The sequence below is a fragment of the Aricia agestis genome, chromosome 10 (genome assembly GCF_905147365.1).
Source record: "Aricia agestis chromosome 10, ilAriAges1.1, whole genome shotgun sequence".
Lineage (NCBI taxonomy): Eukaryota > Metazoa > Arthropoda > Insecta > Lepidoptera > Lycaenidae > Aricia > Aricia agestis.
This window is the reverse complement of record NC_056415.1, coordinates 15,742,595-15,765,000: the sequence shown is the minus strand read 5'-3', so window position 1 is coordinate 15,765,000 and position 22,406 is coordinate 15,742,595. Positions and strand designations below refer to the sequence as shown.

At 37.0% G+C, this 22,406-nt stretch overlaps 3 protein-coding genes across 4 annotated transcripts; 1 reads left to right on the top strand and 2 right to left on the bottom strand.

Annotated features, from left to right (window-relative positions):
- Window positions 1-3,393: 3,393 nt before the first annotated feature.
- Window positions 3,394-6,844, bottom strand: LOC121731230 (GATA zinc finger domain-containing protein 14-like). Its single transcript, XM_042120586.1, has 5 exons — window positions 6,798-6,844; window positions 5,594-5,950; window positions 4,296-5,381; window positions 3,907-4,116; window positions 3,394-3,500 (listed from the first exon to the last, which is right to left on the bottom strand). The coding sequence occupies exons 1-5, from the start codon at window positions 6,838-6,840 to the stop codon at window positions 3,424-3,426; spliced, it is 1,773 nt and encodes a 590-aa protein (XP_041976520.1). The 5' UTR covers window positions 6,841-6,844; the 3' UTR covers window positions 3,394-3,423.
- A 6,007-nt stretch (window positions 6,845-12,851) lies between these two features.
- On the top strand, window positions 12,852-19,095 carry LOC121730887 (late cornified envelope-like proline-rich protein 1). 2 transcript variants are annotated; one of them, XM_042120094.1, is made up of 4 exons: window positions 12,852-13,008; window positions 15,420-15,614; window positions 18,359-18,560; window positions 19,028-19,095. In XM_042120094.1, exons 1-3 carry the CDS (start codon window positions 12,930-12,932, stop codon window positions 18,550-18,552), a joined length of 468 nt encoding a protein of 155 aa, XP_041976028.1. In that variant the 5' UTR covers window positions 12,852-12,929; the 3' UTR covers window positions 18,553-18,560; window positions 19,028-19,095. The 2 variants fall into 2 exon arrangements, with proteins under 2 accessions (XP_041976028.1, XP_041976029.1); XM_042120095.1 differs by having other exon boundaries at window positions 12,859-12,936.
- A 153-nt stretch (window positions 19,096-19,248) lies between these two features.
- On the bottom strand, window positions 19,249-21,470 carry LOC121730884 (aspartate--tRNA ligase, mitochondrial). The gene has a single exon (XM_042120089.1). It carries the CDS (start codon window positions 21,383-21,385, stop codon window positions 19,526-19,528), a length of 1,860 nt encoding a protein of 619 aa, XP_041976023.1. The 5' UTR covers window positions 21,386-21,470; the 3' UTR covers window positions 19,249-19,525.
- Window positions 21,471-22,406: the final 936 nt, after the last annotated feature.

Genomic DNA, 22,406 nt, shown 5'->3' with positions numbered 1-22,406 from the left:
CCTTTTATATGTATTAAATAGCTGATTCTTTTTCAAGTTGGAAAATATTGATATCTCCTTTGTTTAATTTCTTTCAGATGATACATAATATTTACGGTAACTTGGGAATTTGCGCAGGTGGTTAAGCTTCTTCCCTGGTTATTCAAACCCATCTTTACTTTGAAATCATTTTCTCCACGCTGAGTTCAGATAAAATATTCTCAGCTCGCGCCACTCCTGATATTAGTCAAATAGGATATTCAAATAAGGACTACCTTATCCAGTATAAAATTTCTTACTCAGAATTTATGGATTTTAAAACTGAACATATAAGACGAGATTTTTCGATTTAAGAAATGAACAGAAAAAACTAAAAGGCTTGGTGTGTTTTCCCTTTAAAAATAGCCAATCTGTTGTTGGATATTCGATACCTTCTCTCCTAGACCGCGCCACGGCCAGCTACTTAATAGGAAAGGAGGTCTTAAGGTGCCCATACACGGGACAATTTGTCGTTTCGATCGATCGTCAAGAAAATCGCCCAATCGATCTTTTGAAGGTAAAATCGTTTGCGATATTGCTACACACGTACAATTTGTCGTTCGATTTTAACATCGAGGAGATAAATCGTTACGATAATTGTCCCGTGTATGGCCACCTTTACGAATTTTCAATATTACGTGTTTTACTTATTAAAAAAAATAAATGTGCACAAAGCCGCAGAAATTTTCTCCATTTCAAGAACAAATGATAATTGGCTCATCTGTTTTAAAGGAACGAACACACAGACACAATTTTCACTCTGTTTTCGCTAAAAAGCTTGAAACATCGTTCTAACGATTATATTCTTTCCACACCTTGTTAACTCAAACGCTCCTCTCCCGGTTGTGTTTTAACCACAGTAGACATAACGAACCAGTAGGCCAACTTCAAAAACAGACAAATCGACGCGTTTTACCACGTGGTGCAGCTGAGAGCATGCTATATAAACAGGGGGGTGAGCCAAAATTTTTTCGTTTTCGCTTCGTTATAGAATCGCCGATGAAAATGTATGGAATTGACAAAAGCGTTCGTTAATATTATGACGTTGACGTTCGACTCGTCTAATGTCAATTCCATACATTTTGATCGGCGATTCTATAACGAAGCGAAAACGAAAAAGTTTCGGCTAAATGGCCAGCTCAGCAACGCATTTTCAGAGCGCGCGCCGTGCCGGCCGATTCGACAATCGACATACTACCTTGAACGTATTTAAGGAACACTACTGTCGGTCTACTGGTTCATTCTGTCTATTGTGTTTTAACTAAAGAGGATTTTCTACGAACATTATTTTCTCTTAGTTTTAATGAAAAGAACAACCTTGTTCGCTCGCACCAACATCTCTGTCACACTATATTGCATTTCGGCGTAGCTATTGTATTTTTAATGGCCTACCTTGGGATATAGCTTAAAATACAATATACAGGGTGTAACAAAACTAAGTGATAATGCTTTAGGGTGTGTATGAGTCCCCTGTATAGAGTTCACTGTGAAACTAGCAGCGCTGAAAACTCTTTCATCCGAGTCCGAGCGTCATGAATTTTCCCATACAAAAGTTACTCAACTTTTGTATGGGAAAATTCATGACGCTCGGACCTCGGGCGCTTGCCCATACAAATTAATGTAAAAAAAAAATTGCTCTCTGAGCGCTGCTACTTATACACAATGAACTCAATATAAGGAACACATACAAACCCTAAAGTATAATTCCTTCAAGCCCCATAAGAGCACCGGTGATTGCGACAAAAATAGAATACAATAGCATTTCCAAGAATCCGCGATCGAAGTATTATCACTTAGTTTTGTTACACCCTGTATAGAGCTCGTTTCGTTAGGGGGAAAATGACGAACAAGCGTAACTCATAGGCACTACCACTAGTAGAGACTATATAGTAGAGATCGCTCTTTGAATGAAAAAATTACATAGTCCGTTCGTTTACCTTTATTAATATAGGTATACATATAGGTATTTTAATAGCATTTTGAGAGATATTATCATTATTAGATCGTTACATTGCCATTATATTTTTTAAATAAATTATAATAATATAATGCCTATTAAAATAAAATAGAGGCTGACGTATGTAGCCTAGGATTAGTCTTAACTCCTAGGCTACATACCAGCCTGCCTACCATAGACAGCGGCGCGGCGCAGCGCTGCGCGCCGTGTGGACTGGCTCTTAGCCTAGGACATAGCAGAAAATGCTGATAAAGTAAATGAGAAAATCATTTATGTTGTTAATTTTATTATCTAGAATACTGAATACTACACTTTCGTAGTCTAGAGCTAAGCTTAGTTTGGAGCTCGTTTTAAGTCTAGGTTATAACAAATACTTACTATAATTAATTTCAATCTATAAACTATTTTACTAATAAAAAATTTACTTTCGTAGTCTAGAGCTTAAAATAGCTCTCAAGTTCAGAGTATTTAAGTCTAGCCTACAACAAGTACTATAATTACTATCTATATACAAAATGTTAGTGTAAACACCGTTGTCCTTGAAACCTTCAAACGAGCCCGTCAAAATGAACAACTTTTTCTACGAGAACAATGCTGGGAACTCAAAAAATCCGTCTTCATACCCATACAATTTTAGTATGGCTATGAAGACTTCATACCCATACAAAATTAGTTTATACGTGGGAGAGCCATGCTTCGGCACGAATGGGCCGGCTCGACCGGAAAAATACCACGTTCTCACAGAAAACCGGCGTGAAACAGCGCTAGCGCTGTGTTTGAGTTTACCGGAGGCCCAATCCCCTACCTACCCTCCCCTATTCCCTTCCCTACCCTCCCCTATTCCCTTCCCATCCCTACCCTTCCCTATTACCCTATTCCCACTTAAAAGGCCGGCAACGCACCTGCAGCTCTTCTGATGCTGCGAGTGTCCATGGGCGACGGAAGTTGCTTTCCATCAGGTGACCCGTTTGCTCGTTTGCCCCCTTATTTCATAAAAAAAAATACAAATTGCCGATCCGGGCATCCGTTTGGGTATGAAGACGGCTTTTTTTTAGTTCCTAGCGCGGCGTTGTTCTCATAGAAAAAGTTGTTCATTTTGACGGGCTCGTTTGAAGGTTTCAAGGACAACGGTGTTTACACTAACACACTGTACTTTACCAGTAAGTAATAAAAAGTGACACAATGAATGAGCTATAGAATATTGTCTTTGGAGCGACTTTTAAAGTGTATTAGACAGGGGTTAATAGTGCATTGATTGTACTATCAGAGAAGTTGATTCTTAAGCAGATGGCGGACCCACAAAATTTGGTCGTGCTATGTCGAACTCAGACGACAGATCATAACTAACATTCAACGCCATCTATATACGGTATATTATTGTGTTTCATAGTTAGGGAGGTAAACGTACTAGAAATAACATAATTGTAAAAGTTAAATAGAGTTTTAGTTCATCTATTCGTTGTCAGTGGTATTGTTGATGAATTGTTAAAAGTCTTCGTTGTTGATGTCCTGATCGTTGTACCATCTGTAAAAAAAAATCAGCATTAGCATGGTTGCTTTAAGTTAAGCCTGTTATCAGCTTGTTAAAATGTCATATTGTTGTCTTCTCCTTTAATGTTCCTTAATATGAATATTGAGTAATCTGTCCACGGTGGTGGAACCACTGTGCCTGCCAAAACCTACATCTCACCTGCTTATAGTTTTACAAACTGATTGCAGATATAAAAAAAATATATTGTCTTCTCTTTCATTCATATGAAAAACCAAAGAGGTAACGTAATACAAATTCGAGCATTAACTTTAACAGTCGTTGGTGAAATTGGGCCTTAACCCATTAAACTTATTTCATATAACTTTTTTCTAATTTTTTATGTTCAAATCGCAGTTAGGCTTTTGAAAACGATCATATTTTGTTACGTTTTATTACTTACCGACTTTTCTAATTTCTATAAACTCCTCTACAACAGTACCGTTTGGATACGTCGTAGTTCTTGTTTCTCTCTCTACGTCCATTTCTGGCGGATTGAAGAATATGAAAAACACATTCGGATTGTCTTCACCGAATAGTATATTTTGTGCACTTTCTTTAGCGAGTTGTACCCAAGAAACGGAATCTGGTGCACCAAGTTCAACGTTGCCATCTGAAAAGGTATTTAAAGATAATAATATTATTATAGTATTTTCCTCTATGTTATATAACAAAATGTGTCGCTAAAGAAATGTTTAACTACAACCCTCCATTTGCCGACTATGCTACTATATTTTTTGATTTTGTTTTACCTTTTATTGAATCTTACATTATTGTGTGATTAAATCGTACCTTCATCGTTTTCTATTTGCTCTTCATAACATTGACAATCACTTGTTACGTTTCCTCCTAAACTATCATTATTGTGTTTTACATTTTCGATGTCTTCTGAATGAGTATAAATCGTTAAATCTTCTTGGGTGTTCGTGTTATTTATTACTAAACTTGAGTTGTGATTATTACTCCCGATATTTCCTATAGCATCGTTAGAATCATGTGTAATATTGTATTTTGGCGGGACCGTAGTTGCCGTTTTTCCATCATCGAGTCTGTTATTGGTTGCATTACTAGAATTAGTAACGTCTTTTGAGCTGTAACTATTCTCTGATGTGATATTGTTAAGGGGTTTCGTATCAGAATTAATGCTTATTTGATTTTCATTTGTAGTGTCTTTATCAGCTACCTCATCTATTTTGTTTATTGTTGTGTTCTGTAAGTTTTGTACATTATAAGCGTTAGAAATATTTTCGGAATCTTCTGCCAATGTGATAATCGTATTTATATCTTTGGTAATATTTAAAGTGTCTTTTCCTCCCACATTTTGATTTGAATCAGAAATGTTATGTATTGTAGTTGCAACATTGTTTGTGTTGTTCGCTAGATTTTCTGAGTTTTCCAATTGCGATATCTTTGAAGCCGAATCGTTTAAAGTATTTTGAGGAATAATCACAGAGTTATAATATTGTGTTTTATTGATCGTTGTATCGATGACTTCTGTATTTGTTTCTTCGATATTATTTTTCGATTCTGTACTATTGTTTACCACAATTGACTTGGAATTAGATTGGTTTGTATCAATGATGTCATTAATGTTGCTTTGTGTTGTAGAGCTGGATACAATATTTTTTACATTTTCTTGAGGCTGTTGATGATCGGACTCATTTTGAATTTCATCCTCGGCATTCGACAATGTTCGTAATTCACTCGATTTTAAAATAATGTGATTAGGATATTTATTTGAAACTGTACTAAGATCGTCTTCGTATCCAATTGTTCCGTTCGGGTATACTAATATAAATTGTTTTTTCTGTGGTTTCGGAGCTAAAATATTTCTTATCAAATTCAGATTTGATAAAAGCTTTTGTAACGTTGAAGATTCTGAAACAACAAAATACGTACAACGTTGAATTATATGTATTAGCGAATCTACGGGTTATATTATTCATCTCCAATTTAGTATTCTTGCCTTCTTGGTTACACTTCACACTAATAGTCGATACATAAATCCTAGCAATTATCAACTATTTTTAAGTATAAACTTAGTTGTAATTCGAACATTTTATTACTTTTGAAAATTTAAATCACCTTACCTTGATATAACTGCTGCAGCTTCTGAATTGGTGTCTGTATGTTTCTACCTCCATTCTGATATATCTCCGAGCTTAGCTTTTGCGAACTCAACACACTTGAATTTTGGTGTGGGTTTTTTAAATATTTCGTTTCCTTTTCGATTAAATTATCTATAGGATTCTGATTAACTGCCTGGTTCATAGGTTGATTTGATATTTGTGGTGGGTAAAAAGACGGAGTTTTGACGATCAGTTCTGGTATCGGTACATTGAATATAATGTGGTCTTTGTAGAATTGACTGGTAGGAACATCTTCACTTCTAACAAGACTTGGACTGGCCATACGGACATTTTCTACATTTGAGACAGGACTGGCAACTGCAAGAAGAGAAAATTATATGATATTATAGAGAATACAATTGAAGATATGAGTGGATAACTAACAACTTGAAATGAAGAATCACCCAAAAATTGGTGGGGCGCGTCTTCGTGGATTGCATGGACTATAGGTAAGTTAAAAGGTTTGTTCATATTCAGTGACGGATTAAGACTACTTGATGCCCTAAGCAATCTATGCCTGTGAGCCCCCCTATCCGTATCTCAACCAGAATCGGTCTTCGAAGTTCGAACCTTTACTCTTCTGGGGCCCCCTCAGACGTGATGCCCTAGGCAATTGCCTAATTTGATTAAGGGCTAATCCGTCACTGTTCAAATTATAGGGGGGATATATGTAATTATTGCTCTTATGTTGTAAAATGTTAGTTACGAGTATCCACTTCATCCACTCCTGTCTTCAATTGTGTTTCCATTATTATATCTGTTTATTTGCTATCAAAAGCTATCGAATCTATTCGACTGATTTCAATTAAATCGAACACAGATATAGAACAATGCGTCAAAAATCAAAATATTAGTGAGTATGGTAAAAAAACGGGGCCTAACTTTGGTGTTTGGAAACAAAAACTTTAAAATATTTGCCGCTTCCGTAATCTCCTAATAAGAATAGCTTTTACGGAAATTAAATGATTGCTGCAGAGTTGTTTGTTTCATACTGAGCTAGAGAGATGTAACTACTTGAAATAAATAATATGGTCTTAGCCCTTAGGTTAATTATCCCTTGAAACGTGGTCTTACATCTAGGTTAACATAATAATATAAAAAACCACCTCATTTTAACACCGAACATTGCACCATTATATAGCCGGGATAGTAAATAAAAAATTACCTGCTATATCCAAGATCACACATATTGACACAACGAAAAACATTTTGGTAGCGCGCTTGAACTACTTCTGAAAGGTTGTATGAAGAGGCAGTTAATTTAAATTGGTAAAATAAACAGCTGGAAAAGCTGTTCAAACATGTTCAAACAATTCGGCGCTTGCGCAGTTAAGTGTTGCGTCACATGGGGTACATGGAAAATTAGTAGAACAAAACACCACCTATCACTTACTAAATTAGGTATAACAATGCTTTGCCGGAACGATCGGTCATAAACTTCCATACTAATATCATAAATGCGAAAGTGTGTCTGTCTGTCTGTTATCTCTTCACGCCCAAACCGCTGAGCCGATATAATCACTATATTGTGTGAACATACCTCGAGTCCTAGAAAAGTACATAGGATACTTTTTATCCCGGAAAAATGTACGGTATCTGCGCGATGAACGAATTTTGGGGCAACTGAGTTGTGTGCGTCAGGAATATATACAGGGTGTAACAAAAATAAGTGATAATACTTTAGGGTGTGTACGTGTTCCTTGTAGAGAGTTCACTGTGAAAGTAGCAGCGCTGAAAGATCAATTTTTTTTTCACATTTGTATGGAGCAACTCGTGACGCTCGGGCGCTTTCCTACATACGTGGGTGGCCAAATTAATATACTCAGTGTGAGATTTTTACGTATATAGGTAGATTCGTATTAGTTGATTGTTTAGCCATTTTGTGTTGTTTTGATAATGTAATTTTAAGTTAAAATAATGAAAGATTTAGCTATGGGAAAGAATTCAGACATTTTAGCTAGAAATTAATCTAAAATTTAGACACCTTAGGGCTAAGAGTCATATCAATCATAATTCGTAGATACCCAGAGAGAAATTGCGAGAAGTGATGAACCTAAAAAAATCTTTGTCACCATCAGGGGCGGATATGGCTTTACTATATGGCTTTTTGGGCTGCAGCCCAGGGCCCGCGAATACAGAGGGACCCAACCGAACTGAAACCAATAGACGATATTGTCAATAATAAAAATTATATAGAATTAAAAAAAATCCGATTATAAGGCTGGCGCATTATCCAAATTCCGTAGACGAACATTTATTGAATGAGTGCATTCAGTTAAAATCTTACTTACTGCAGTCTAAGCCAGAGTCTTACACCTCTTGCAGTGAATTTTTTTGGCTAATTTATGAAACGAAACTTGTTGATGTTTCCCCAAACTGCTATACCATCTTAAAGATTTTTTACGATGCCGATCACTAGCTGTGAAGCAGAGCCATAGAGAAATATAATACACGGGGAGCAGAGCGTTCTTTCTCCAGGATGTCGTATATAGAAAACAAATACAGGACAACAATGTCATCATTAATTATCAGTTCTTACGATAAATTTCGATTTAACAAAGGAGCTAAAGTGCGATGACCAAATAATTTGCAGTTTGTTTGTTAGTTTGAACGCGCTAATCTTAGGAACTACTGGTCCGATTTGAAAAATTCTTTCAGTGTTAGATAGCCCATTTATTGAGGAAGGCTATAGGCTATATCTTATCACGCTAAGACTAATAGGAGCGAAGAAATAGAGGAAAATGTGGAAAAAACGGGGAGAAATTATTTGACAGGGCTTATTTGAACGCGCTAGTCTCAGGAACTACGCGGAACGTCTAGTATAACATAACCATTTATAACTCAAATAAATAAATTAAATATTTTGTTTTCCTATTTTCTTCCTGTACTTAACATAATATATTACACTAGACTTTTTGCGCGGCTTCGCCCGCGTAAATTAGATATTTCACAGACAAATTAGTCCACAAAAAATAGCCTATAATCCTTTACGTGATCTACTTCTTACCTGTGCCAAGTAACAGAAAAATTCCTCCAGTAGTTCGTGAGATTCCCTTTCAAATAATTTCCCCCGTTTTTTCAACATTTCCCTCTATTTCTTCGCTTCTATAAGTCGTAGCGTGATAGCTTATAGCCTTTTTCAATAAATAGACTGACAACAAATCTAACACTGAAAGAATTTTTCAAATCGGACTAGTAGTTCCTGAGATTAGCGCGTTCAAATAAGCCCTTTCAATTAATTTCCTCCCGTGTTTTCAACATTTTCCTCTTTTTCTTCGCTTCTATTAGTTGTACCGTGATAAAATATAGCCTGTAGTCTTTCTCGATAAATGGACTATCTAACACTGAAATAATTTTTGAAATCGGACCAGTAGTTCCTGAGATTAGCGCGTTCAAATAAGCCCTTTCAAATAATTTCCTCCCGCTTTTTCAACATTTTCCTCTTTTTCTTCGCTCCTATTAGTTGTAGCGTGATAAAAAATAGCCTATAACCTTTTTCAATAAATGGACTATCTAACACTGAAAGAATTTTTCAAATCGGACTAGTAGTTCCTGAGATTAGCGCGTTCAAACAAGCCCTTTCAATTAATTTCCTCCCGTGTTTTCAACATTTTCCTCTTTTTCTTCGCTCCTATTAGTCGTAGCGTGATAAAAAGTAACCTATAACCTTTTTCCATAAATGGACTATCTAACACTGAAAGAATTTTTCAAATCGGACCAATAGTTCCTGAGATTAGCGCGTTCAAAATTCAAATAAACTTTTTCAAATAATTTCCCCCCGTTTTTTCTACACTTTCCTCTATTTCTTCGCTCCTATTAGTATTAGCGTGATAAAAATAGCCTATAGCCTTCCTCGATAAATGGGCTTTCTAACACTGAAAGAATTTTTTAAATCGGACCAGTTGTTCCTGAGATTAGCGCGTTCAAAAAACAAACAAACTCTTCCCAATTATAATATTAGTATAATATATTAGTATAGATATACCTACATCACTACAGAAAACAGTTTCTTGTCAAGATGGCAATTAGTTGAGTAATTAGGTAGGGCCCCTAAGCAGTATTAGCCCAGGGCCCTACAAATTCAAGATCCGCCCCTGGTCACCATAGCGAGTTGATAAAATATGTGGTAGAAAACGTCTTTCCACTGCTTGAACAGAAGACAAGGCTCAACAATAAAACAAGGCGTTTTATTGTTGAGAATAGAAAAAACCCCTAAAGGGCGTGACAGACACGCGAGTAAGTACGCGGACTTATGGCTCGACGACCTTACTCGCCTGTGTGTCACCTAAAGTTCGCGTACTTAAAGATTGCCGCGTAAGTTCGCCGTCTTGGAATTTTACTCGTAGCTCGTACGTCTGGCAAGTGGCAGCACTGTAAAAGTCATAAAAGTTTTGTTAGATGATGCTGGCGTAGGTAGCTTTATCTAACAGAATGCTAAGGCGAAACTGAAGAAACTGAATTTCCGTTGTTTCCGTCCTACGAAAAACCTAAGTTTACCCCAGATGCATGCATGCTAAGCGATTGGCGTTTGCTAAAATGTAAAAACACTGGTCTGAGGAATAAGGGAAAACCAGTAATTTTAATTGCAATTTTTTTTTAATTATGATTTATGAAGATACAGCTGTGTGAGCCGTGTGACCCAATTTATTCAGATCATGAAGCTAATAGCTCTATATTAGCTTCATGATTCAGATCCTCCAGGACAATCCCTAGTTTGTTCACCGAAGGCGACATGAAATTTTTTATTAAAGCTGTGTTATTGAACAAGTGAAACCTCCTTCGTCGGCTACGACATGGGGCGAGATTAGCTCAAAGGCAGAGTAGACAGAATGATAGAGTATACCGACTTAGAACTGATGTTGAAATTTTTAAATTTGACGTATTATGACGAAAATCGTCGCTAGGGTTGTTAACTTGTTACCTACGAATTTAAAACTATGACATATTCGATGGACGTGTTCCTCTTTGGTCGTATTGTTGTTTGTGTTTTGGCACATTCGATTAAAATTGTCAGAATCCAATTTTGAAATCTTTATTTTAAATATTTAAAAATAAATTATATCAGCCAGCGCGAGGCACAATCCGTTCATAATCCTAGTGAAACCCGACGAATTTGACAGATATTGAAACCAGAGTAGACAGAATGATAGAGTATGCCGACTTAGAACTGATGTTGAAATTTTTAAATTTGACGTATTATGACGAAAATCGTCGCTAGGGTTGTTAACTTGTTACCTACGAATTTAAAACTATGACATATTCGATGGACGTGTTCCTCTTTGGTCGTATTGTTGTTTGTGTTTTGGCACATTCGATTAAAATTGTCAGAATCCAATTTTCAAATCTTTATTTTAAATATTTAAAAATAAATTATATCAGCCAGCGCGAGGCACAATCCGTTCATAATCCTAGTGAAACCCGACGAATTTGACAGATATTGAAACCTGTCCGTTTCTTTGCAGTCGACCTACTGGTCGTTATGTCTATTGTGTTGAAACCTGTCCGTCTCTTTGCCAATGATATTCTATGTTACTAACGTAACTAGATTTTGCTAGAACTAGAACCTCCCGGTTTACGGTAGCAACGCGTTGCCACTTCGAAGATGCCTGCAAGCATATCTCACATACATAATGACATAACGAATATATGACTTGACATTGTCTTTTGAACAAAAAAGTGGTTACGCATTTCTGAGAATCTTTTGTAAGACATTGCTACTCTAGCATTTTAGAAACTCATTGCTCTTTGCAGTCGAACTACTGGTCGTTATGTCTATTGTGTCAAAGGGGAATGATCGACTACACTTGGTTGAAGGAACCATGCGTTATGAACAATATCTGCTGTGGTGCTTATGATTATGATTATGCTAGTTTTACAAAGTCATCTCCATCCCCAGATGGCTGAATAGCAGCCACACGGGACCTGCATATGCATGCAGGACATGCTCCTTACCATAAGGCTTAAAAAAATATTAACTTTTTTAAAGATATTTTTTTTTCCAGAGACATGAAAACGTATTGTACTCGTATTTCAAGTAAGTATAATAATTTGTCCACTGACGGTATTTTATTACAGATATACATCGACGACTAGTGACTAGTGAGTAGACGTCTACTCACTAGTCGTCTCGGTGTGAGCTTACCTTAAGTTTCAAGTGGCAATTAGTTCAAGTACGCGTTTAACAAAAGATGTTATGAATGACAACGGGCACGTGTTTTGTGTTAATAAAATAAAATCAACGTCGTTAACTTCTAGAAACTATAGGACTGACACTAGCCTGGGGCCTAGGGACCCTATCTAAGATCTCTTGCATGTAGATTGTAGCCTAGCCTAAACGGAGTGTAGCCCATAGGTCATCACTCAGCAGCTTTATACAGAGCCATGCTTCGGCACGATTGGCCGGCTCAACCGGAGAAATACCACGTTCTCACAGAAAACCGGCGTGAAACAGCGCTTGCGCTGTGTTTCGCCGAGTGAGTGAGTTTACCGGAGGCCCAAATCCCTACCCTATTCCCTTCCCTACCCTCCCCTATTCCCTTTCCTTCCCTTCTCTACCCTCCCCTATTCCCTTCTCTTCTTTACCCTCCCCTATTACCCTGTTCCCTCTCAAAAGGCCGGCAACGCACTCACAGCTCTTCTGATGCTGGGCGAAGGAAGTTGCTTTCCATCAGGTGACCCGTTTGCGCGTATGCCCCCTTATTTCATAAAAAAAAGCTGTTATCATCCAAACTAATATCCATACTTAATATTATAAATGCGAAAGTGTGTCCGTCTGTCTGTCTGTCTGTTACCTTTTCACGCACAAACCACTGCACTGATTTTGCGGAAATTTGGTATGGAGCTACCTTGAGTCCCGGGAAAGGACATATTACTACATAGGATACTTTTTATCCCGGAAAAATGTACTTCCCGCGCGATTACCTAATTTTGGAAATCATCGAGTTTAATATAACCTTATTATGATATTTATTTTAAAATTTATTAGGCGAAAAGCCCGGCCAAAATCACATAATATTATAAATATTATATTATTTTCAGTAACCTTTTGAACTATTTACTAATAGTGACATCTCTTAGTTATTCGTAGCACTATTTCCGCGTGTTGTTTCAAATCTTGCAAAATAGATGGCGCTTTCACTTTCAAATTTTTCAAAGTAATTTATAGTATTAGATATATTTTAAGTCGTGCGATCATAAAACACTTTGACTAGCACACAGTATATATATTAAGTCTATGACTAACACGTACACAGTATTGTGCTAATCAATTCACACACGACCGGTTGGCACATTCGACATGGAAGGTACAAGAAACTGTATTTTATTTTTTTTATCAACTGCGTTGTCTTTTTCCAGTGGACTCACTACTAGTACGCGTAAGTCCAGTTTTTGTTTTTTATACTTAATATTTTAGAAATAATTAATTGTAAGTAGTGTCCGTGTTCTGTTTCCGTTGAGTTTTCCTTTAGTTAGAGTCTGATAAATAAATAGTGTTGATATAATAACAAAGACAATATTATCTAATCCTTGGCATTTGGATAAATTAATACCTGCTCGCAAGGACGTAAAAAAAATGCTCGAATGTTATTAGTAGTCGATTTGCGTAAATTGTGAAGAGGCGCAGCGAGGTGGCTGCATTTACCATAGTCCATAACTAATATTATCTATACTAATATTATAAAGAGATAAACTTTGTTTGTTTGTTTGTTTGTTTAATTGTAACGAATAGGCTCAAAAACTACTGGACCGATTTTAAAAATTCTTTCACTATTCGAAAGCTACATTATTTACGAGTAACATAGGCTACTTTTTATTTTGGAAAATATAGGGTTCCGTAAGATATTTCAGTTTTTCGGAAACAAGCAGAAAATTTACTTATTTTGCGTACGCTGCCTAAACTATAAAAGATAGAACCATACAATGTTCTAAGTAAATGTAGATCTTATAAATATCTACAAAAATGTCCGCGACACACTATAGGTACCTATCTATGTTAAGTGAGGCACAACAACCATTTTTTTATTTAAAAATCTTGATATTTTTTTGGACTACATTTAAATGCATTTATTTTACTCATGCTAATAATCCTTATCAAAATAAATCATTTCATCTCTAAGAACAGTTTATGTAGACAATATTTGGTGTTTGAATGATTAAAATTGGACGTTTGGTTTAGAACTTATGGCGAAATTAAAATATTGCGATTTACATTTTACGTCCGTTTCGAAGTGGGCGCTACCAAGGCGGGGGTGCGCTCGCGGGAGGGGAGTTTAGATCTATGAGTATTGACTATTGAGTAGTAATGTATCTGTCGCAGCCGACTGGTTTAAATAGCCGTTCAATCAAACAGCTAGCCCTTTGACTGAACAACGCCATTCAATCACACGTCTAGCTTTTATATTGAATATTTTAGTCGCTCAAAACTTTCAACACTACAGCTGATTCAAAAGCCGCCGTCTAATTGAAGTAGTTCAGCGCGCACCGCTGCGGCGCTAGGTGCGTTTTATTTATAATATAGCGTCAACTAGCAGGTGTTTGTTGGTGTTTGTGGTTGTTTTTCGGAAAGAAAGTAGTTAATAAAAGTTACAAGTGTTATTAAAGAGACAACCATTGTGGAGGCACATACGAGTGAATTAAAATTTAACAAATATTCGAGGAGAAATTACGGGATTATGAAATGGATGGACGCAGCCTCCCCCGAAAGGGGGGTTCGGGGGGCACAGCCCCCTGTCAAAACGAAAACAAACACAATCCAGAAAGTCCAAAAGTTGGTTAGGTTAGGTTAGAACTTAGACCACAACACAGAGGGAGCCGAGCGAGCGCAGCGAGCGTGCCGCGGCAGCAGCCGGCGACCGCCGTGAAATAAAAGGGGGGCTCGGGGAGCGCAGCCCCTCGCCAAAACAAAAACAAACCAGTTGGCTAAGCGTCGTCTAGCTGTAGTGTTGAACGTTGTAGTCAACAAGTCGGCTGAACGACGTATAGCCGTGTGATTGAATGGCATTGTTCAGTCAAAGGGCTAGCTGTTTGATTGAACGGCTATTTAAACCAGTCGGCTGCGACATATCTATCAGTAGTATCGACGCGCGACGGAGAGCTGACGACCAAATCAGTCATGTTACATGTAGCTTCAGCTGTTTTAAAACTCCGTTAGCTACTTCCCTGAACAACCCTTTCTGATAATCTGCGTGCTGGCAGGCCGTGGGCAGAGGGTGTGGGAGTAGGTAGTGGGGTGGGGAAAAAAAGAAAAAAATGCAGGTTCAGCTGTATTCAATCTCCGTTAGCTACTTCCCTGAACAACCTTTTCTGATAATCTGCGTGCTGGCAGGCCGTGGGCGGTGGGTGTGGGAGTAGTGGGGTGGAGAAAAAAAGAAAAAATGTAGGTTCAGGTGTATTAAAACTCCGTTAGCTACTTCCCTTCCCGTTGTTCAGGGAAGTAGCTAACGGGGTTTTAACACAGCTGAAGCTACATGACTGATTTGGTCGTCAGCTCTTAGTCGAGTAGTAGTAGTAGATCTATGAGTAAACAAACAAAGTTTACCTCTTTATAATATTAGTATAGATTAAAAACTCATTTATTCAGTGAGGGACATTGGCTATATATTTTTTAACCCGTGCGAAGCCGTGGCGGGTCGTTAGTTACAATATAAATGTGACCTAGAACTTAGAAGACCTAGTGCACAATAGCTTATTATTTAAAGTGTATGAAAAATGCGGCCCTCTCCGCTGCGCGCCGTCGGCAATCACATTGTTCGCGTACTTTAACTCTACTATTCACCTATTTCTCCAGAAAGCATAACCTGCGGTCCCAACGAGGTGGTGGACGAATGTCCAACGAACTGTTCAGCAGAATACTGTCCAACCAGCGAAGATCGCTCACCCTGCCCCCAACCTGACAAGAACAGTTGTCCACCAGCGAAATGCGTCTGCGGCTTCAACTACAGACGGGCTGAGAACGGCACTTGTATTCCTACTACCAGCTGTCGTAAGTATAGTTGTTTAAGTTTAAGAATTGCTACTAGGAGGCAGTGGCGGCCTTACCCATTGCGAGGCCCCTGGCGGCAGGTCTTTGCGAGGCCCCGGGCAGCAGGTTTATGCGAGGCCCTTCGTGTTACGAAAAAATATCTGTGATGCGAAAGTAGGTGTTTTTTTTATTCGCTTGACGCAAGGCCCCTGAAAAAGCCAGGCCCCGGGCGATTGCCCTGTTCGCCACCCACAAAGGCCGCCTCTTGGTACTAGGAGGTAACCTATTACCAGTATTACCTATAACCACAGAATATATATTAGTAGTAAGTTATTACTATATTATATTGGAATGACAATTATGATCATGGCTCCCACACCGGTTACTTTTCATTGACATCAGCTACGCACGATTTTTTGTAGTACCTAGTGTATCCGCAGTACACAAAAGCACTCTATTTACTCCCTATAGCCTTTAACAGGGCTATAAAATCACATCGAGCTTATTCATTTCACTTGGCTTTGATATGCATAATGCATATACTGCATGTTGATGAAGATGGAGTATCCGACACAACCGTTACTATTTTTAATAAGCTCTGATCCATATTTGTCTCACATTCGTCCAAAGTTGTCTAAAAATAAACACCAAGAATTTCATCCAGACACAGTCGACCTGTTGCTTGAAAGACCTCTTTTATCAGCTGAAGATTACGAAGAAAGTGAAGTAGTGTCATTACAAGGCGATGATAGCATTGGAGATCCACTATGTTTGTAAAGCGCGTTGCTTTAATTGATTATTATTTATTTATAGGTTTCATTTGAAATTGTTTGAGTTATTAGTGTGTGTAACAATTTTTATTTTATTATAATTACAATAGTTTAGTCAGTAGTTAATTATAGTTTAATTTTCTTTTTGCTATCCATGTTTGCATTTATACATATAAGTATTGTTGCTTTTTAAGGACTCGTTTTATATATACAGGGTGCAATTAAACCTTCCTGCCAAATTTATTCCAGGGCTTAGGTATCATTAGGAGTGTCCATTTAACAATAAAAAAAAATTGCGCGTTATTTTTTTTATGACATATTTTATCCCATTTAAAATCGTTGTAGAATGGTCACTCGCGGCGCGGGGGAATGAGCGGGGGTGACGCGGGGGGAGGCGCGCGCGGGCGATACGTCGTATCCATTAATTGTAGTGTTTATTAGGATAACTTTCAGAAGCTATTTCTCAACATTTTAGTACTGAGTGACTATAAAAAAAATGTGTATTTTTATTTTTAACAAGGATCAATATATCAAAATTTGGCAGGAAGGTTTAATTGCACCCTGTATTATACCCATACAATTTTCGTAATTATTTTTTTTCGCCTTAAAACATCATTTTTGTACAAAACTTATAAAGGATTTATTGTTACTCTTTAGGAAATCTTTCGAATAGTATTTTTTCCACACCTAAAAAATTAGTAAAATTATTTCAAAATTTTGAACCCCTCTACTGCAAAAGGGTGCAGCCTTTTGCAGTATTAATAAAATAAAAACTATTTATAGATTCCGTCCCATACAACATTTTAGTAATTTTTTTTTTTTTTCGCCTTAAAACATCATTTTTGTACAAAACTTATAAAGGATTTATTGTTACTCTTTAGGAAATCTTTCGAATAGTATTTTTTCCACACCTAAAAAATTAGTAAAATTATTTCAAAATTTTGAACCCCTCTACTGCAAAAGGCTGCACGTAAATTTTCGTAGTTTTTTTTCTAAACCTTATATACCACTAGAACTTTACTTGTTTCAAAAATGAACCAGAATGAGTTTTTCCAAAATCTATTTATAGATTCTTTCCCATACAACATTTTTTGTAATTATTTTTTTTCACCTTAAATATACATTTTTATAAAAAACTTAATAAGGATTTATTGTTACTCTTCTTAAAATCTATCGGATGGTATTTTTTTCCACACCAAAATCGAACTTTTTTGCGAATGTCCACTATTTAGCGATTTCCGACCACTGTGCGCCGACCCATTGTGTGCGGACCAAGCATGTTTGAAGATGCTCTTCTTTCATCTTACCTGACTTCAACATCTCCAGGATTTAATGTCAATATCTATAGCTTACACCAATATTTCACTCCAAACTTCAGAGAGCTACAAAAAATGGCTACTTTTCTCATTGATATGAGATATATATTCTAAAAAATACCTTTGTAATTTCCGTAATTTTATATAAAAAAAAATTGAACCTAGGTAGGTTCAATTTTTTTTTATATAAAATGCGTGGACCGCGAAGGTCATTTCATGTCTTAAAACGGACCCCGAGCGAAACTAATTGGTGACCCCTGGTCTATTATAATTTATAATATAGGCCACTTTTAGTACGGTAAAATGAACGGCTCATGTGATGATGCCCACGGAGTCGCCGTAAATGGATATGGCATGAAAAACATATATGTATTTACTAGCCTTAGTAAATTGGCTCTCAGGACGACCCATTTCATTAAGGGCCTACTGTTGCACCACTTCCTGATAAGAGCGCCTTCACATTACCTACGTCGCAAGCAGTGCGGCAGCCGCGCTGCTGCCGCACTGCCTCTGTGCCGAATAGGCTATCCACCACTTAACTTGACAGATCAAGTATGGACAATGGAGAATCTGTCAAACACGTGGTGAATAGCCTACTCGCCACTACAGAAAGTGGTGAAACAGGCCTCGGCGGCATATAATATTTAACCAATAATAATTACTTATTCTTTATTAACAGCGCCCTTCGAATGTAGCAGGGAGAACGAAGAATATAACCCCTGCCCCTTCCTATGTCCTACCGATAGCTGCGCCGACGCACCCTTACACGGAGTATGTCCTTACCCCGTCCTCATCAGGCTACCTTGCAACCCTACCTGCCAGTGTAAAGAGGGATTCTGCAGACAAGACGGTACCTGTATACCTACCGTATAAGGAAAATGGTAAGAATCTATAATCTGGGTATTTACCAAACAGGATTTATATAGGTATCATTATTAGGGATTTACCTTATAATAAGTTATAGTAAAATGTAAAAGGGGTAAAACGTGAGGAAAACCACACTACTAAAATATAGTTACTGCGAAAACCCTAGTTCACTAGGGTAAATCCTAAGATGGGAATCGAATCATAATATAGACGCCTTTCTGTAAGAGAGCTCCATTATCAAAGTCTAAAGGCCTTTTCGGCTGGGCTGGGTGGTACATGCACGGTTCAAATCCAAAAATAACTGAAATTTTTAGAGGTAAAACTAATTTACTGCTAAAACTTCCTTTAAACCCTTTTTATACTTACTATAAACTTTCTAGCCATATGCCATTTAACAATTCTAGGAAACCTAGAAGTATTACACCTAATAACTTACGTCTAGACCTGTTTAAAATTTTAATTAAAAAATATTTCATTTCAGATTCAGCCGGAAGAAGATTTGGTTTTAATTAATATATTCTAAATATAAATTAATAATTCTAAATAGAATTTAAATTAATATATTCTTTTAATACATGTAATATTATGTCCTATCACACAATATTGTTTTCACATGCGTTATAATTAATTCGCTATTGTAAAATTTGGCTAGCAGTGCTCAAAACTGAAAAAGGTAATATTTGAAACATTAACACAAACAAATAACAAAAATAGAAAATATATTTTAATCTTTAAGTAGGCATAGCAAATATTACTTTCATAACATCCCAAATACTCTGGCTTATTAAAACAAATGACAGCAGATAAATTATTAGTAATCACTATTGACAAAATTTATTTTTCCTTGAATTTATCTCATTAATAAAACCTGTTTTGTTTTGTTGAAAGAATCTTAATTTAGTTATAAGTTATTTGAGAACATAGCCAATTACATTACATAGTAATAAATATTATATACAGTATTACTATTTAATTTCTTTTACTTAAGACCATAATACTTTTTATCTTCATCGCTGATTTTATTTGGTGCACCTGACATTGGGTCCTTGCCTTCGTGTGACTTGGGAAACGCTATCACGTCTCTGATGGACTCTGCATCACATGCTATGGCCATCAGCCGGTCTATGCCCAGAGCGATGCCCGCATGAGGTGGACATCCACTTTTCAGAGCATTCATGAAATGCAATAAATTATCTGAACTTATGTTCAATATACCAAATATTTTCTCCTGTAAACTAGCATTATGTATTCGTACTGAGCCTCCACCTACTTCATTTCCGTTTAACACTAAGTCGTAAGCCAATGATCTCACTTTTAGCGGATCCGTGTCTAGTAAATGCACATCTTCCGGATGAGGCGCTGTGAAAGGATGATGACAAGTCTCCATATCATTCTCTCCTCTTACAAAAAGCGGAAAGTCTATCACCCACAGTGGCTTTATTCTGTCATCAAATGAAATCAACTCTTTACTTTTTAGCAAATCTGCAATAATTTCCCGGAGTTCTCCTAAACTCAAGCATACCCTCTCCTTATCTCCTACAGCTACAATACAAGAATTATCACAGCCTACAGTACTGTTGATTCTATCATACACTTCGCTGCCAAAATATTTAGATATACTTTCAAATTGTACTATCCTTACATTATACTTTTTACATAACTCTTTAATTTTCTCCTTATTTTTTGTGGAAAGTTTACCTAATTTATTACTGTAGGGTAGAGCAAAAGCACCCGATCCCTTTCCAATGTCCGTGAAAATATAAGTAATATTAATCAATTCCAAGCTATGGCACAAGTTTGGTTTGTCTGAGCCATATTTTTCTATAGCCTGCTTGTAGGATATGCGTGGAAAAGGAGGTTTCGGTAAGTCTTTAATGAATGTTTTGTACAACAACAGTTCAATAAGAGTTAGTATCTGATTTAAATTGGAAAATGATAGTTCTATATCCAGTTGGGTAAACTCTGGTTGCCTGTCGGGTCTGGTGGTTTCATCCCTGTAGCATCTAGCAATCTGAAAGTATCTATCAATAGCACCGGCCATCAACATTTGTTTGAATTGCTGGGGACTTTGCACGAGTGAATAGAAGAGTCCCGGATGTCGAGTGGGCACAACAAACTCCCGAGCACCACCGGGCGTCCGACAAAACAAAGTTGGAGTTTCAACTTCAACAAAATTGTGTTCCTCCACTAGGAATCTTCTCATTTCATGTAGCATTTGAGATCTTTGACGTAGATTGTACTGCATCTCCGGAAATCTTAAGTCAATATACCTGTGCTGTAACCTGAGCTGCTCCTTTGGTTTTTGGTAGCTTCTTAAATTAAATGGTAGCAGTTCAACCTCATTTAACACATCCAATTTATCAATAACTACTTCAATCTCCCCTGTGGCCATATCTTTATTTACCATTTCTTTGGGCCGAGCAGCTACTGTTCCTTGAATTTTGATCACAGTTTCTAAGGGTACTGCAGCAGGATCTACATCTAATCTCTTGACCATACACTGTGTAAGGCCGTAGGCATCTCTAATGAGAAGGAATTTAGACAGTCTTACATACTGAACCCAGCCACACAAAGTTACCTTTTCTCCGACGTTCTTGATGTTCAATTCACCACAGGAGTGCGTTCGGTAAGTAAATGTGTTGACGCCCTTAGAAACCTTGGCATTATCGTTTATAGCGATATGCGGAAACTCCTTTGCTTTAGTAGATAGTGCACGGTAATAATTACATAAAAACTTTTTCGGTGTATTGCACAGTGGAACTTTTGAGTTTCGTTTCAAGCGAAAAGGGGCAATGAAAAAATTGTATCTTGAGCAACATGTAAAATAGGGTCTCCACATTTTATCATCGACGATTAATGTTTTCTTTTGTTGGTGAAGAATTTAACAAAGAATATATCAGTAATTGTAAACTATTAATTTTTTAAATGTTCTTCTTCTTCTTCTTCTTTTGGCGTAAGCCTCCCCATTTAGGAGTTGCCAGCGTCAGAGTTGAGGCGAAAAATGTGAACAGTTATAACTTATAACGTAAACTGATTGCCATGCAGCGGGCACGGGTGATGACTTCATGCGACCATGCAAATACAAGATAAAATAATGAAACAGAAAAAACCAGAACAAGCAAATAAGTACAGCAAAATATTGTTTCTTAGCCTTTAAAGATACACAGAGTACATAAACATAAATACAATCTACTTATATTAAATATAAAAGGAAGAGAATTCATATTACAACTAGAGCCTAATGTGATTATGAGCAATGAACGAGCATAAGATGTCTATAAATGGAGAATATACTAACGATAAAATAGATTTAAGATTAGTGGGACGAGGAATATTAGGAGGAAGGTAATCGTACAATGAAAGGTTGTTTTCGCAAGCAAAAAATATATGGTCAGAGCCTTCATCCAAGCCACATTCACACAATGAGCTATCCCTCACCCTTATTTTAGCTAGAAATACCGGGTTACACGAGTGACCCAGACGTAGCCGACAGATAGTAGAGCAAACAGGCTTATTAGCTTTCAAATATTTAAAAAACCACGGTCGACTAGGTACTGAATCCTGAATTTCAGCGTAAAAACGTCCTTTATCCCTACTCGACTCAGTCCAAATGGAATTCCACTCCAGAGTCAAATGCGACTTGGCCAGAGGAAGAAGATCCTGACAAAAAATTTTGAAATTACTTAAACCACCAGACTTTGCAGCTTCTTTGGCATAAAGATCCACACATTCATTTCCTATAATCCCGCTATGACCAGGAATCCAAGCAAGTACAACCTGTATGTTGCTACAATAGCATTTAAATAGTAACTGCCTAATTTTAAAAATTAAAGGGAATTTAAATTTACTTCTAAAGGGGT